At 35.7% G+C, this 15,328-nt stretch overlaps 1 protein-coding gene across 5 annotated transcripts in view; it reads right to left on the bottom strand.

The window, feature by feature from the left end:
• The window catches only part of LOC126816388 (fasciclin-1), an 87,570-nt gene that overhangs the window by 18,056 nt on the left and 54,186 nt on the right, over positions 1-15,328 (bottom strand). For all 5 annotated transcript variants that reach the window (XM_050542858.2, XM_050542859.2, XM_050542860.2 and 2 more), the window contains 2 exons: positions 2,408-2,576; positions 941-1,050 (listed from right to left, as the gene is read on the bottom strand). In XM_050542858.2, coding sequence (XP_050398815.2) covers positions 941-1,050; positions 2,408-2,576 — 279 coding nt within the window. The remainder of the gene's footprint in view (positions 1-940; positions 1,051-2,407; positions 2,577-15,328) is intronic.

Below are 15,328 nucleotides of genomic sequence, written 5' to 3'. Positions count from 1 at the left end.
GAAGAATCATGCTTGGTCTTGAATGGAATTATGTTAAGTCTTGACTGTCTCTAGAGTGGAATCATGATGAATGTAAGTAGAGTGGAATCATGACTTGGTTAACTGGAGTGGAATAAAAGAGGTGTTTTTTGGGTGGGGGGGGGGGTAACAATAATTTTATTCAGGATGTCTGAATGGGTTTGGGGAACAGGCTTAGCCTTTGTCTGCATCCCTTTTGTCTGTCAAGATATAATATGTTTATTAGTACTGGTCTGGTACTTGAAGGAAGACTTTTCTAAACAGAATGTCAATGGTAGAATACTGTGTTTTCATATTAGATCAGTAAGCGCCATTTTCTAAATCATTAGCGATCATATTATGTCTACATCGGTTTGTAAAAAACATTTATAGATTTGCTCTGACCCTATCTTAAATCTGCCATGTTGAATTTTGACAGTATGCAAATTCTAGACCGATCTGTGAATTTAACTCTTTGTACAATTTTGGAAATACATCACAAAATATTAAAAGTGGATAAGATCTTTATTATCTGATATTCTCCGATCAAAATTTTTGGAAATGCCAGAGTAAAAGAAAATCCATGATGTGAGGAATTTGACCCTACAACCATAATTGACAAGTCCAACCATAAATTTTTTGGGGAGAAATACACTTTTCGGTAGACACTGACTCAATAATGTAATTCAGTCATTTTAAAAACATTGCGCCCTCTTGTATACATATACTGTACCATAAATATGTCAAATTTGTTTCCATAGAAACATAAAAATTATTAAATTAGAGAAATTTCTAAGCAGCAAAACACCTAATTACTACAATAGATTTATGTCTGTAATAATAATATAATGACATATGCTACGCAAAAAAATGGGCGGAACGACAGAGCAGATTTTAATAACCCACCCCAACTTCATTCAACACTGGATAACAAATTACTTACCCCATCTTTTCCCGATGAGTAATAATTAAAGTATAAATACTGATCTGATCCAAGACGAGATGATAGATGGACATTTTCTTTCATGTCCTTTAGATATATAGCACCATCCACTGTAAAACAAACATAGATTAATCATCGTAATTTCTATATAATGACTCTAGACTCTAGAGGATTGTACAGGATGGGAATGGAGTATGCCTATCTTATCAATATAATACTTTTTTTATGTTATTTAACATATGGTTATCTTTTTTTTACTATCATTATGCAATGCAGTGCTAGGGAGAATTTTGCCCAGGCAGTTGCTTTTCTGACCACTCTTCATCTAATTTCAACTGTCCATATTCTTTCAGGTGCATTCCAGTGTACATGACTAGACCTTAGATATTTGTACGAATTTTGCCCAGGCAGTTGCTTTTCTGACCACTTTTCGTCTAATTTCAAATGTCCAATATTCTTTCAAGTGCATTTCAGTGTACATGACTAGACCTTAGATATTTGTATGAGTTACTAGGCAGCACCTTCGCATTGTCAGCCGCAAGTGCTACCCCTGACAAATGGGAACTCTGCCACGTTCAGATTTAAACCCAGCATATGTCACTGCTCTGACAACATGCATATTATTGAGCAATTCTGAGGATACTACAAGTTTACACCACATATATTTAAAAAAGAAATAAAATGAAATGAAATGGGGTTTAACGTCCTACTGTTCTGCTCCTAACCTGGGCTAATGAAGACGGTCATAAGCCATACAGTGTGCTATGAGGGAAATTTTGCCCGGGCAGCGGCGCTACGGCCTACTCTTATATCGAATTCCAACAGCCAAGGGATCTTTTACGTGCACCTCAATGTGTACACAGGACCTCGGTTTTTCGTCCCATCCGAACGACTAAACAGCTGTCCTTGTCAGGCCCTCCATCCTGCATCACTGACAAGGGGAAACCACGCTGAAAAATCTGAATGAACTTTCTCTGCCAATGCGGGGATAGAACACCTGACCTCCAGGCTAGCGAGCCAGCGTCTTACCCACTTAGCCACGTGATCCCCCTATTTAAAGAAGATTCACCTTGACATTAAGAGACATTACAAAGCTGGACCATAAAATATTGACAAACAGATAAAGAAATAATGTTGTGATGTAGCATATATATACTAACATGAAAAATCTTTATCAAGCAATAAAAACTTTAAGGGCTATTTTGTATTATGTAACTTGTACTGGTATGTAGGCTATTATGGCGAAGCTTGCCCTCCTATGTTTGATTGTAATTATTGTAATTGTTATATTATGTCAATTGTTATTATTGTAATTCACTTATCATGTCAATTAAATTGAAGAATGTCAATTGTTATTATGCTATATGTCATTTATACACAATAAATGTAGTTTTGTCAATAATAGACGAGGCAAAGGCTTCTGAAAAAAAAAATAATGCAGTGAAATGTAAAACAATAAAAACTCACATGAACCATATAGTAGTATATTCTTCCATGCTTGTACATCATTTTGTCTATACCCATACTTGAATGGATTATAGTTGAAATAAGCAGCATTATATGGGATAAAAACTGTTATATTTTCTTTATCAAATATCTGTGATAAAACTGTATTATTGGCAATAAAACGAGCAACCTGAAAATAAAATAAAACATACTTTATTGTTGGGAAAGTTAAAAATGTTGCAGTTAAGCCAGTTTACTAACCAGAACCAGGGACATGTACCAATCCAGCTTAATAATAAAGTTGAAGAAATAATTTAACCTGTCATATCGGACGTATGTGCTTCTTTGATATGTTAGATCACGGGAAAATTCTGTAATTGCATAAAAGCGGCTATTATAAATTACGAGTTCTGGAATGAGGATCGTTGGATTGTATGCCATGTAAATTTAGTGAAAAGCTAAAGTAATTTAGTTTAAATATATCATTTGTGAGGAAATTACCACTGTTCGGTTGGTTGTGCCGTATTATTTATCAATATGGAGATTTCTGTATTATGGTTATTGCTATTGAAGGAAAGATGTACAATTTACGCAACGTGACACGTTTTTATAAATTTAATAAATGTCAAACGGTGAGTGCGTGTCTTTTTAGTAACAAAACAGAAATATATTTCTGTTGTTTTTGCTGGATTTACTCTCTATATTCCCGTTTATATTCAAATTGGGCGCTGACTGCTGGGTATTTATAAATGACGACATTACATTTGCCTTCCGTATACGATAGATTATGGTCCGTATTTTTATTTCATTAAATTCAACTTTATATATATGGTACGCAATACAAAAGACACGTAAGAGAAACGCAGATCATAGCGAGCACACACGCCTGTCTAAAGACCTGTCTTTAATTATACAAAGACCTGCGTAAAACACACGGTCGAATGATAAATCGCACGGTAAAACAGTTTTACTTCCCAAATTTTGATTTAACACGTAGGTGTCAGGTAAAGCCTGTTGGTCCTTGATTATACTCCTTTTGATGCAGTTATTGCAACTAGCGAGAAAACACGCCCAAACAATACACAACATTGACATTCATTTTTTACCGGTCGGTTAATTGACACACCTCTACTGAAAACGCACTGTCGCATAGTTTTTCACCCCTAGCGTTAATTATCTCACCTCCCAGACAGTTTTTCACCCTTGTTAATTAACACACCTTATTTACAGTTTTAACGCGGTAATACCGAGTAATAGTCGGAAAATTAATTTTCTTTTGATACACGTACAAATAACAACTATGACTGAGATTTATATGGTGTCTGTGCACAGATTCATCCTTTAGCAGTTCTCAGTGTTATAAGGTCCATGCCAGAACCAAAACTTTGGTTATATTTCTCAGAGCCGTATTAACACACTGTACAGCATGTTTGTTAATGCTTAAACAATAAATATGTTTATTTTTATCAACCATTTACATTTCTATTCCTTTGAGTGGTTGGGGGTGTTGGATGGCCGAATGGTTAGCATGTGCGAGCTGTATCATAAGGCCTGTCAATGAGTCAACTGGCATGGTTTCGAATCCTCGGTTGTACGTGACAAGGAGTAGGGTTGCCTGTCCAGCCTTGTGGGTTTTCTCCAGGTCCTCCGGTTAAAATGGAATTGTTAAAGTGGAGTTGAACCATGTGTTAGTCCCAAAATGACCTGGTCTGTGTCGAGTGGACGTTAAACCCCATTTCTCTCTCTCTCTTTGAGGGGTTGTGTCGGAGCTCCAGTGCACTATTAAAATAGCCCTGATATTTTGCATATCATTTTTTTTGCTGGTTGAGTTAAGTTCAGCATTTATTATAATATCTAATTTTAAATCTTACAAAATAACATTATTCATCAAAAACCTGAGTGATAACTCACTTATAAATTTAATACTGATAAAATCGTAGATATTTAATGCCATGTATATCCCCTTACAAGGCCACACCAATTAAAAATTTGCTTCCTTTAAAATTCAGAACAAAATATTTTTCATGAGACACTTAAAAGGAGGCCAGTTTCTGGCTCAATATCATCAAAAGATGGTCTTCTGATATCCAATATTTAGAACAAAATGAAAATTTTCAATATACACAATCGTGTGCCAGAATGCTTTAGAGTGTCATTTGTAATGAAGAGACTCGGTGAACGGGGCTCAATGTATCCCACAGGAGAATACTACCAGTGTAGACTTGAATAACCAAATGCCAAAATCTGCCATTAAATTTGGACTATTTGTGTATTTCGACGAACATAACTGATTGGAAATTACAGTTAGAACGGAAACAATTGAATGTAAATCAGTTTATATATTACTTTATCATATGCGTTGCAACCCATTTTGTGTCAATTTCTAGGTGTTAAAGAATAGAGATTTAGCTCTTTCAAAGGGTAATTATGGGAGATTAGATAAAGAGCTGGTGGTTCTTGCTATAATAGTTAAAAAAATAGATGATATAAAGAGAATATGTTGAAAATTTCAGTCAAATTCCTCTATTTTGAACCAAGATATTAGCGATTCAACTTTAGGCTAGCTCGACCGTCATTAGCCTACTAATGTTGGTAATTATAAACAAGGTCTTGATTATCCATTTTTACTTAAATTATCCATCACAAAATGTATTCCAATCCAGTAAATATCGCAGGCTAGCGATGGTATCAAGAGTTGATTATAGTCTGGATAAGTTAATTAATATCTAATTAATAATTTAGATAACATTTCAGGTTCGAAGAAAGACCTGCAATAGGCAGATTTAGCTCTTGCATATATATTTTTAAGTGGCTATTTATTTATCAAACCCTAAAAAAACAAAATTAAAAAATTAGTTTGACATGAGCTATATTTTTATTCCTCGTTTATTGAAGGCATATATAACCCTGAATGTCTGCAAAACAATATTTACTGTTTCACTTTAAAGAATTACAGAGATTTTTTAAATGTTACTTATGGTCTATGGAATATTTACTGTTTCACTTTAAACAATTACAGCGATTTTTTAAATGTTACTTATGGTCTATGGAATCGTTTAAATAATTTAGTTTTGTTTTTTTTACTTTAGAGAGGTTAATTTCCTTCACAGATTTTCACTCTTTTCGATAAGATAATATTTACAACAAATGACTTCTGTCCAAATCTTTTTAATTTGTTTTAGTTTAAAGTAAGAAAAAAAAAATGTTTAAGATTTATTGTGTAAAAACATAAACTGTTGAATGAAGCTTCAACTAGGGGGGCCGTGTTGTTAACATCAGACACCTATCTCTGTAAACTGATACAATGTCACACCATGTTGAGTAATAGCCCTAAAAAAAAGACTTTTAAATACAAATTATTTTTCTGGATTTACAAGTTATGGTGTGATAATTCTTGCGCTTGTTAAAAAAACCAAAAAAAAACACAAAAAAACCCCGACACCGCCCCATCACATCAAGAGTTGTATTTCTTATCTTATTGGGATCACGTAGCTAAGTGGGTAAGATGCTGGCTCGCTAGCCTGGAGGTCGGGTGTTCGATCCCTGCATAGGCCGAGAAAGTTCATCAAGATTTTCCGGCGTGGTTCCCCCTTGTCAGTGATGCAGGACGGAGAGCCTGACAAGGGCAGCTGTCTAGTCCTTCGAATGAGACGAAAAACTGAGGTCCGTGTATACATTGGAATGCACGTACTACTACTACTGTTTACATACTATTTACATACTACTGTTTAGATACTATTTACTTATTATTGTTTAAAACTATTTACTTATTATTGATGGCATACTATGTTTGTATACTATTGATTACGTACTATTGTTAACATACTATTACTTACTATTGTTTACATACTATTTACTTATTATTGATGACATAATATTATTTGTATATTATTGTTTACATACTATTTACTTATTATTGATGGCATAATATTGTTTGTATACTATTAATTATGTATTATTTACTTACTACTGTTTACTAAGTACTGTTTATTTTATGATTACATGATTTGTGTATTCCTAGATACCGTTCCCACTTAAGATAAAATTACTAGCCAATAGTTCCATACATGGTGTGATTGATTTACTCGGATACTATAGTTTTACAAAGTATTTTAGATCTGGGCAACTTCGATTAGGTGGAAATTATTTTTGACAGATTACTAAATTTATCACAGCAGTTCCTCTGCGTCAAGTTCTTTATATATTGCCTGTAAAACCAGTTAATTGAAATAATATCTCTGAAATTATTATCACATGAGTGAAGCTAGTCTTAAGAATATGGGGTAACTGAACTGGTAGTGTATAATACAATGAACAGGACTCTATCAATATCACTCAGACATTTCGTATGATTAAAATTTATATTTATAGGTTTGTCTGTTTCTCATAAAGCCTTTGCTTATAGGAGCCACGGTGGCTAAGTGGGTAAGATGTTGGCTCGCTAGCCTGGAGGTTGTGGGTTCGCTCCCGGTGTTGGCCGAGGAAGTTCATCGGGATTTTTCGGCATGGCTTTCCCTTGTCAGTGGCACAGGATGGAAGGCCAGAAAAGGACAGCTGTCTAGTCATTCGGATGGGATGAAAAACCAAGGTCCTTTATATACATTGGCATGCACGTACAAGATCTCTTGACTGTTGGAATTTGATATAAGATTTGGCCTTAGCACTGCTGTCAGGGAAAAATTTCCCTCATAGTGCACTGTACGGCACATGCCTGTCTTCATTAGCCCAGTCAGAGCAGAACAGTAGACTGTTAAACACTATTTTATTTCATTTTCATTTCCTTTGCTTATATCATATGTTAATCCTATGGAGAGGAGGTCTATAGGCTTCAAACCTGTCCTACAATCCAGTTTCTGTCAATAACTATTGTTTTTAAAAACAATATGTTACTCCTGAAAAGACCTGCCCTCGGGTTCACAAAGCATTCTCAGACTCAAGTTAAGAATTTACTCAACTTAAATCACTGTTCACTGGAGAAATCCAGAAACATAAAACTTTGCACATAGTTTCTTATTGATGTATATGATACATTAAAACAACAAAAGTTTTATAAAGGGCTATATTTTAGTTAAAATAAGGCGAAAAATTTTGAGTAAATTTTTAACTTAAGTCTGAGAATGCTTTGTGAACTCAAGGCCACGACAGTATTGAGTGGATGTTAAACCTCAATTACAGATTAATTGTCGTTGTTGTGTTTATTTTTTTCAGTAAAACAAGAACTACCAGGTTAATCTAAAAAAAAAATACTGAATGATCTTGGTGCCAAAAATACCCAAATCAAAAATACCCCAAATTTCTAGTAATTAATACTAACACAGCATTAAGATCATCAGAATCTGTAAAATTTATCAATATAACACCGTTCGAACTGCACGGAATGTAGCTCATCAACGTGTGTTCTTTAAGTATCAGAAATGAATACAGATTTTGGGAATGGATCTTCAACACTTTATTTCAGGAGCAAATAAATAACAGCAGCAATTTAACAACTTATAGTTTCCTATATATCGGACCTCCAACTATTATATTGGTTCCCTAAGCTGGTCCCCACAACTAAAGAAAAACCTTACATATATTTGTCTTTTTATATAAATTAGTTATTATAAAAGGTGTTGACATTAAGTCTTAAGGCGTATAAAACAATAGTTAAAGAAACTTAACAGATCAACCACTTTAATTACCAGCCTGTCATGATTCAATTGAAAGAGAGATTAATTGACTGGCAGATTGATTGCTGTCTGCCTCTAATGACTAACCAAGCATTAATGAATATTAAAATATAGATTTGAAATTAAAAACCAAATTAAAAAATAATAAATAACATATGACCTAGACATTGGTCAGAAATATTCCCCTTGTATATAAAAGATAATAATATTAAAATGTGTTAATGCATGGCATCTGGTTACAGAAGTGTATGCAGTATTCTGATGCGCGGGTGGGGTACAAAATTTTCATTTTACTACCTGAAACAAAACTCTGCATTTAAAATAGTATTTTTTTTAGATGACAGGCATTATGCAAGAGGAAAATCTACCTATTGCAGGTATTTCTTTATGCTTGAAATGTTATATAAATTATTAATTAGACATTTATTAACTTGACAAGACCATAATCAAGTCTTGATGCCATAGGAAAGATCCGATTTTAAGTAGATTTAATCCAAAAATGGTGAAGCTAGACAAAGCTGGTTATAATCAGTGCACACATCTTTTCAAACCTTCAAAGGCTATCTTTGCTCAGAATAAAGTATTTTGGATGAAATTTTCAATATATTCATTTTAAACTATTTTTGCAAGAATGGCCAGCTCTCTTTCGAAGTTTAAAGAGTGTGTCTGCTAAAAAAAAAAAAGAAAAAAAAAAGAAGGGGTGGCATGTGCTGTGTTCATAACGGTTTTGTTCTGTTTTTAGCTGGGAAGTCTAGCTGCATTGTCGATTAGTTTGACATCCTTTTACGGGCCAAGAATTTTACAAAAATTATCCGATAGTTATCCAGACGTATACGCTAGAGACATGCGCACTCATTGGGATATCGTTAATGTGAACTTATATTGATTTAAGAAACGTGTACAGCATGTCTATGAATTATGTTAAGACGTGGAACTCGCTAGTTATCTGTCCACCACTGTTACTACGATTCCCTTTCATGCATACTAGCGATAATAACAACACAATAACCAGTAATTCCCTATACATGTTTCATTATTTTTATCGCTTATTGCAACTTGAAGATAAGCCTCACAACACAGAATATAATCAAATTATACACAAGTTGTTAAAAAACAACATATGTAGCGGGTTTTTGTATTTCAATAAGATGATATCATTATAGGAAGGCTTTTGATTCTGTTTATGGAGTGATTTATTTATAGGTCTTTTTTGGGGTATGATTCATTTAAAACGTATAATTGACAGAGTATAATTTAGTTACATAAACATGTCTGCCTTTGAGTTAAATTTTCCTATTGCAGGTGTTTATATAAATTATTAATAAGACTTTTAGTAACATGACAAGACTACAATCAACTCTGGGTGCCATCGGATGCCTGAGATTTTAACTAGATTAGAATGATTTGGACATTTAATGATTTAATTTAAAAATGGAGGCTAAGACTCGAATGACCAGTACGATGGTTACAATCAATTCACACATCTTGTCAAAACTACATGCACAGACAAGTTCGCTCAAAATAAAGTAATCTGAATGAAATTTTCAATATATTCATTTTGCATTATCTATTTTTGAACTATTATAGCAATAATGGCCAGCTCTTTATCTAAATTTTACATAATGTATCTTTAATTTGTAGCAATTTAACAAGAGAAGATGTTTTTTTTACCCGATTTAAGGTCAGTTAGGTGTATCTGGTAAAACAAAACAAACCAAAGGGTGGGGAGGGGACATGGGTCAATCGCCACCTACATTTGGCCCAGCCTATACAATGTAACTATCAACTATTAAACAAAAAGAGTAATTTCATAGCAAATATTGCCTAATCATATATTTTGTAATAAAAGATCATAAACAGATATCTCCTTATAATTTTGTACCCCGGTTGTACGTGACAAGGAGTAAGGTCGCCTGTCAAACCTCGTGGTTTTCTCCGGGTACTCCGGCTTCCTCCCACTGCTAAAGACCCCTACGCGCAAGCGAATTATTGAAATAAAAAAAGTCCCGAAATGACCTAGTTGTGTTGAGTAGACCGTAAACCCCATTTCTCTCTCTCTCTCTCTCTCTCTCTAATATTGTACTCAATAATGTTTAGTTACAATTTAAGATAAACTTAATGTAGGTAGATTGCCTAAAGAAAATCTTTTAAAAAATTGAAAATAATAATTAGCTTTTATTTATGAGTTGACAATTTGGAAAATAAAAGCCCGATAAATTATTGCTTTTTCCCAGGAAAATCCAACAATATCCATTGAATAATAAATATATTCTAAAATATATCTTGCCATTTTAAGACTGTTAATAATCTTTCCACAACATTTTTTTGCAATTTCCTATTTTTTCTGTGATATCTTAAAGTTTATAAAAGGTTCAAGTCTGTGAGTAAGGCTTTCCTATTTGTTACAGCCAAGATATCGAGCGTTTAAACCAGACCTTATTGTATTATAAGCCGTAGAGATTGCTTGGATTATGATTTCTGGTGTCTATCCAATGAAGCAAATCTTCACGTGTTAATATCTTGACACAAGAGAAAAAAAAAACATAAATACTATTTGATCTCACGCGAGGTGGGTCTCCTTTATACTGAAAGCTCCGGAGATTATCAGTCACATTCTAATTCAGATCATGATCATGTTCAGTGAGATTGTTCTTGGTTGTACCTTCACACTAACAGGTTACGGGTTACAAACATGGTAAAGGTACATGTTTTCCACTTCGTTACCGTTACTGATATCTCGCTAATCAGGTACATCTGTCTACAATGATTTCCCCCTTCAGCTCCCTTGGTGCTTTTTTCTCCAGTCCTATCCTGGAATTTCACTAAAGAGAGGTATACACCATCTACAACTTCATATCATTTATGGACTCAAGACGAATCCCCACTGATTTTAGCTTACGGCTGTAGTCGAAATAAGCTAGCTTAAAACGGCGTTACACCTTATACATATGTATAGCATTCACACGGATGATAGCCATACGATCAGAGGTTATAAAGTTTATTACGCCCACGTTATATTCAATACAGCTACTTGAAATCGCAAAAAGTATTAAAATATGCATGCTCTGATCATGAACAATCTGAAATCAGCAATTTCAGATTATAAGTCGTGGAGTGTGGAGTTTTATAAATGCATCAACTCAGTAAAAGTTTCATCTAATTTGGTCCTCAAAGAAGGATTGTCTGCGGTTTCACCTCGATGGAAGCGGACGTTAAATAAAGCTATTTCACACACACACACCATGAAGAAGGATTAATACCGGTACATGTAATGTTGACCAATACTGTCCTAAATTAAATATTAAATGGCACTTCAAGAATAGATCTTACAATTTCAAATGCCAAGGATTGTACTTAAGTTATATTCTAGACAGTACCTTACAGGGTTTTCCTATATAATGATAAGACGTTTGCTGTCTTTCCGCGCGTGGTCGAATCTGGACTCCTTTATACATTCAAATTATTTCTTGATTGTGAGTAACTATTTCTTGTGTTGGTATTAATTTCATTCCAATTTGACCTGGGAAAAACCAAAAAGAAAGCCGGAGGATTCGGATACGTTGCATCAAAATCTTCCTAAAGCCCTAGCTAATGCAGGATTTCAAATAGATCCGATCATAGGCTGAACATTCATAACCAAAACAATTTATCAGCGATATCAACCTCGGTGCTAGCGGGCATTAGGCCCCACGAACGAACGAACAAAAATAGTGGGTATTTGACCCATAAGTATAATGGTTGTGCTAATTGTGATATTCATTATAATAATATACACAAAGGAAAAAGTTAAGCACCCATCATTTTTCACAATGAGTTTTGCGTTCAACCCCTGATAAGATAACCTCGGAATACCACATGTGGCTTGCAAGAATACACCTTTGACAATAAGAAAACATAGATTTATTTCCAAAAGGAAAAGAAGTGAAATGGGGTTTAACGTCCCACTGTTCTGCTCCGAATGGGCTAATGAAGACGGGTATACGCCATACAGTGTGCTATAAGGGAAATTTTGCCCGGGCAGCGGCACTATGGCTTACTCTTATATCGAATTCTAACTGCCAAGGGATCTTTTACGTGCATGCCAATGTACACATGGGACCTCGGTTTTTCGTCTCATCCGAAGGATTAGACAGCTGTCCTTGTCAGGCCCTCCGTCTTGTACCACTGACAAGGGGAAACCACGTCGGAAAATCCCGATGAACTTTCTCGGCCAATGCAGGATCGAACACCCGACCCCCAGACAGCGAGTCAGCGTCTTACCCACTTAACCACCGTGGCTCCCCAATTCCAAAAGGAGTCGCATTAAGTATGGAGGTGCAGTCAAGTCAGAAACACAGTTCAACATTGTGATTGATAATGACAAATATGTCAAACTTCGGAACTCAAGTCATACAGGGGGAACTTAACTTTATTCTTGGTGTATCCCGTATCATTTGAACCACAAATAAATAAAACAAGGCAGTTCCACTATACTCTCGCTAAATTACCCTTTAGGACTCTTTAATACTTTTCGGCACTAATGGACAATTTCCTTATGTTTATCTTAAAGTTAAAATCGCACTGATTAAGGTTTCGAATTTAACGCGAATAAGCTGTATTTTATTCCCTTGCACAGACAGCCAAGTCTTGTTATACGAAACAAAGCTAATGTACGACACAACATGCAATAAAATCATTAATTTGACATCAATCAAAATGTAGAAACACCTGTCTTGACTTTTTTAATTGACTCTTAACAACACTTAACTTGTTAAACTTTACACATAGATGTCTTAAATGTCGTATGTCTCCATTGCGTGCTGTAGACTAATAACTTAAACCTATTGTAACGTGGTACCTTTGACAATAGATATATAGAATATATTAACAGGTTTCCGTGATCGAGTTGTGTTAACTTTTTGTTTTAGATCTATCGAGGAAATACTTAATATCCTTAATTATAGATCTATACTGACGCGTAGTTGTAGTCTATAGTCTCATTTCAAACGATAAAATAAAATAGAAAATCGAGGGTTTGGAAGGCATGGCATATTATTTTACAGGAACATTTCTGGATATACGTTTGAGTGAATCAAGCCTGTTAAACATACATTATGCAAGAGCTAAATCTGCCCATTGCAGGTATTTCTTTAGGCCTGGAATTTTATATAAACTATTAATTAGACATTTATTAACAAAACAAGACCATAATCAACCCTCGATGGCATCGAATACTCCAGCTTTTAACTAGATCAGAACGGTTCACCATTTAAAAAAAATTTAATTTAAAAATGGGAAAGCGAGGCTGAGTCTCGAATATACCAGTACCCTGGTCACCACTATGCACACATCTTGTCAGTGACCAAGGCCCATATAAGTACGCGCCGAAGGCGCGTCACGAGCGCACCGAAGGCAAGCGAACGTCCGAGGGGGTCTTTTGAAAATTTTGAAAATTGACAACCGCAAACCCATTTTCCAAGCATTTCAGACCAAAGCAGAAGGCAAAATTTTGATTTCCTGATACAATTAGATAAGAGAATGACCTAAGAGCACTACCATTAGATGAATTTGAGAATTCTAGTACACTTCTTTTTTGTGTTGTTTGTCAGTCATTTTTTTCCGATCTTTTCTTTCTCCTGTCCTGTGTCCTGTCCTGTCCCCTCCTTCCTTCTTTCTTTCCTTTCCCCCCCCCCTCTCCTTTCTTTCTCTTTTCTTTTCTCTTTTTTTCTTTTTTCTTTCTCTTTTTTTTTCTTTATAGGCTTAGGCCCACTTTTCTTTAATGAGCTTAGGCCCACCTGTCACGGGCAGGTAGACAGGTGGGCCCAGTCCGGCACTGCATCTTGTCAGAACTACAAACAGTGCTGACGTGGCTCAGAATAATTTGAATGAAATTTACATTATCTATTATAGCAAGAACGGCCAGCTCTTTATCTAAATCTTACATACTGTATCTTTAATAGTGTGTGGAATACATTTCGAAATATCTTTCCCGGCTCTGCCCGACTATCGGAATCTCATTGGCAGGGTCATCTTAGCGCATGGGAACACTGGGCGGTTGCCCGGGGGCCCTGCTAATCTATATATGTTGTGACTGGTTAATCGTTGCTGTACGGCATGTTTTTTTAAAGTTTAAACAATGAATATGCCTGATTTTATCGACCATCTACATTTATATTCCTGTGAGTGGATATGTAGGTAGGTAGTGGTTCCAGTGCACTACCTTGCCCGGGGGCCCTGCTCATTGGTGCATTTTGCAAACTTTCAGTAGTCACATATTTATAAACGCGCTCAGTCTGATTAAAATACAGATGTATATTTCGTTTCGTTTTTTTTATACTTTTGGTGGCCTCCACTACATGACGATCTGACCAGTCGTAGTGGGAGATCGCGTCAGGGGTCATACCGGCGGCTTTTGGTCTTATGTCGTCAGACACGTGATTAACCAATCAGCTTTGATTTTTCAAGTGGGTATTTGGAAATACAACTTTTGCTTTGTCTTCGCTGCGAATATCTGCTTACAGTTCCGTGTACCGCACTCCAAGAACTGGCCACAACAGACAATTGCATTGGCTAATTCCTCACACCTTAGTTATATAACATCTCTACCAGATTCTCGAGTAGTGAAGGGGGATCACGTGGCTAAATGGGTAAGACGCTGGCTTGCTACCCTGGAGGTCGGGTGTTAGATCCCTGCATTGGCCGAGAAGTTCATCCAGATTTTCCGGCGTGGTTTCCCCTTGTCAGTGATGCAGGAAGGAGGGTCTGACAAGGACAGCTGTCTAGTCGTTCGGATGGGACGAAAAACCGAGGTCCCGTGTACACATTGGCGTGCACGTAAAAGATCCCTTGGCAGTTGGAATTCGATATAAGAGTAAGCCGTAGCGCCGCTGCCCGGGCAAAATTTCCCTCATAGCACACTGTAGGCGTATGCCCGTCTTCATTAGCCCAGTTAAGGAGCAGAGCAGTAGGACATTAAACCCCATTTCATTTCATCTCATTTCGTGTGGTGAAGGCAAGTAAAATAAAATTTTGAACTATAAGAGCGAAACGAAATAGGATTTGTGTTTTAATCAGATTGGAACAAGCTTTGTGTAACCTACTACTACTTGTTGGGGGGATATCGTGGATTTCCACCCAGAGAGATAGTGCACTAAGCCTTGTAGACGTTTTCACTTCCTATAATTACAATGAAATCTGTGTCAGATTGTTATTAGCATGGGAGTAGTATATACAACACGATATATGAGACAATCAAACTATAACACATACTTATGGAAGAACAATTACTGATTTA

Source organism: Patella vulgata, chromosome 3 (assembly GCF_932274485.2).
Source record: "Patella vulgata chromosome 3, xgPatVulg1.2, whole genome shotgun sequence".
NCBI classification, from domain to species: Eukaryota; Metazoa; Mollusca; class Gastropoda; family Patellidae; genus Patella; species Patella vulgata.
The sequence above is the reverse complement of the archived record's forward strand: the minus strand, read 5'-3'. Positions and strand labels throughout refer to the sequence as shown.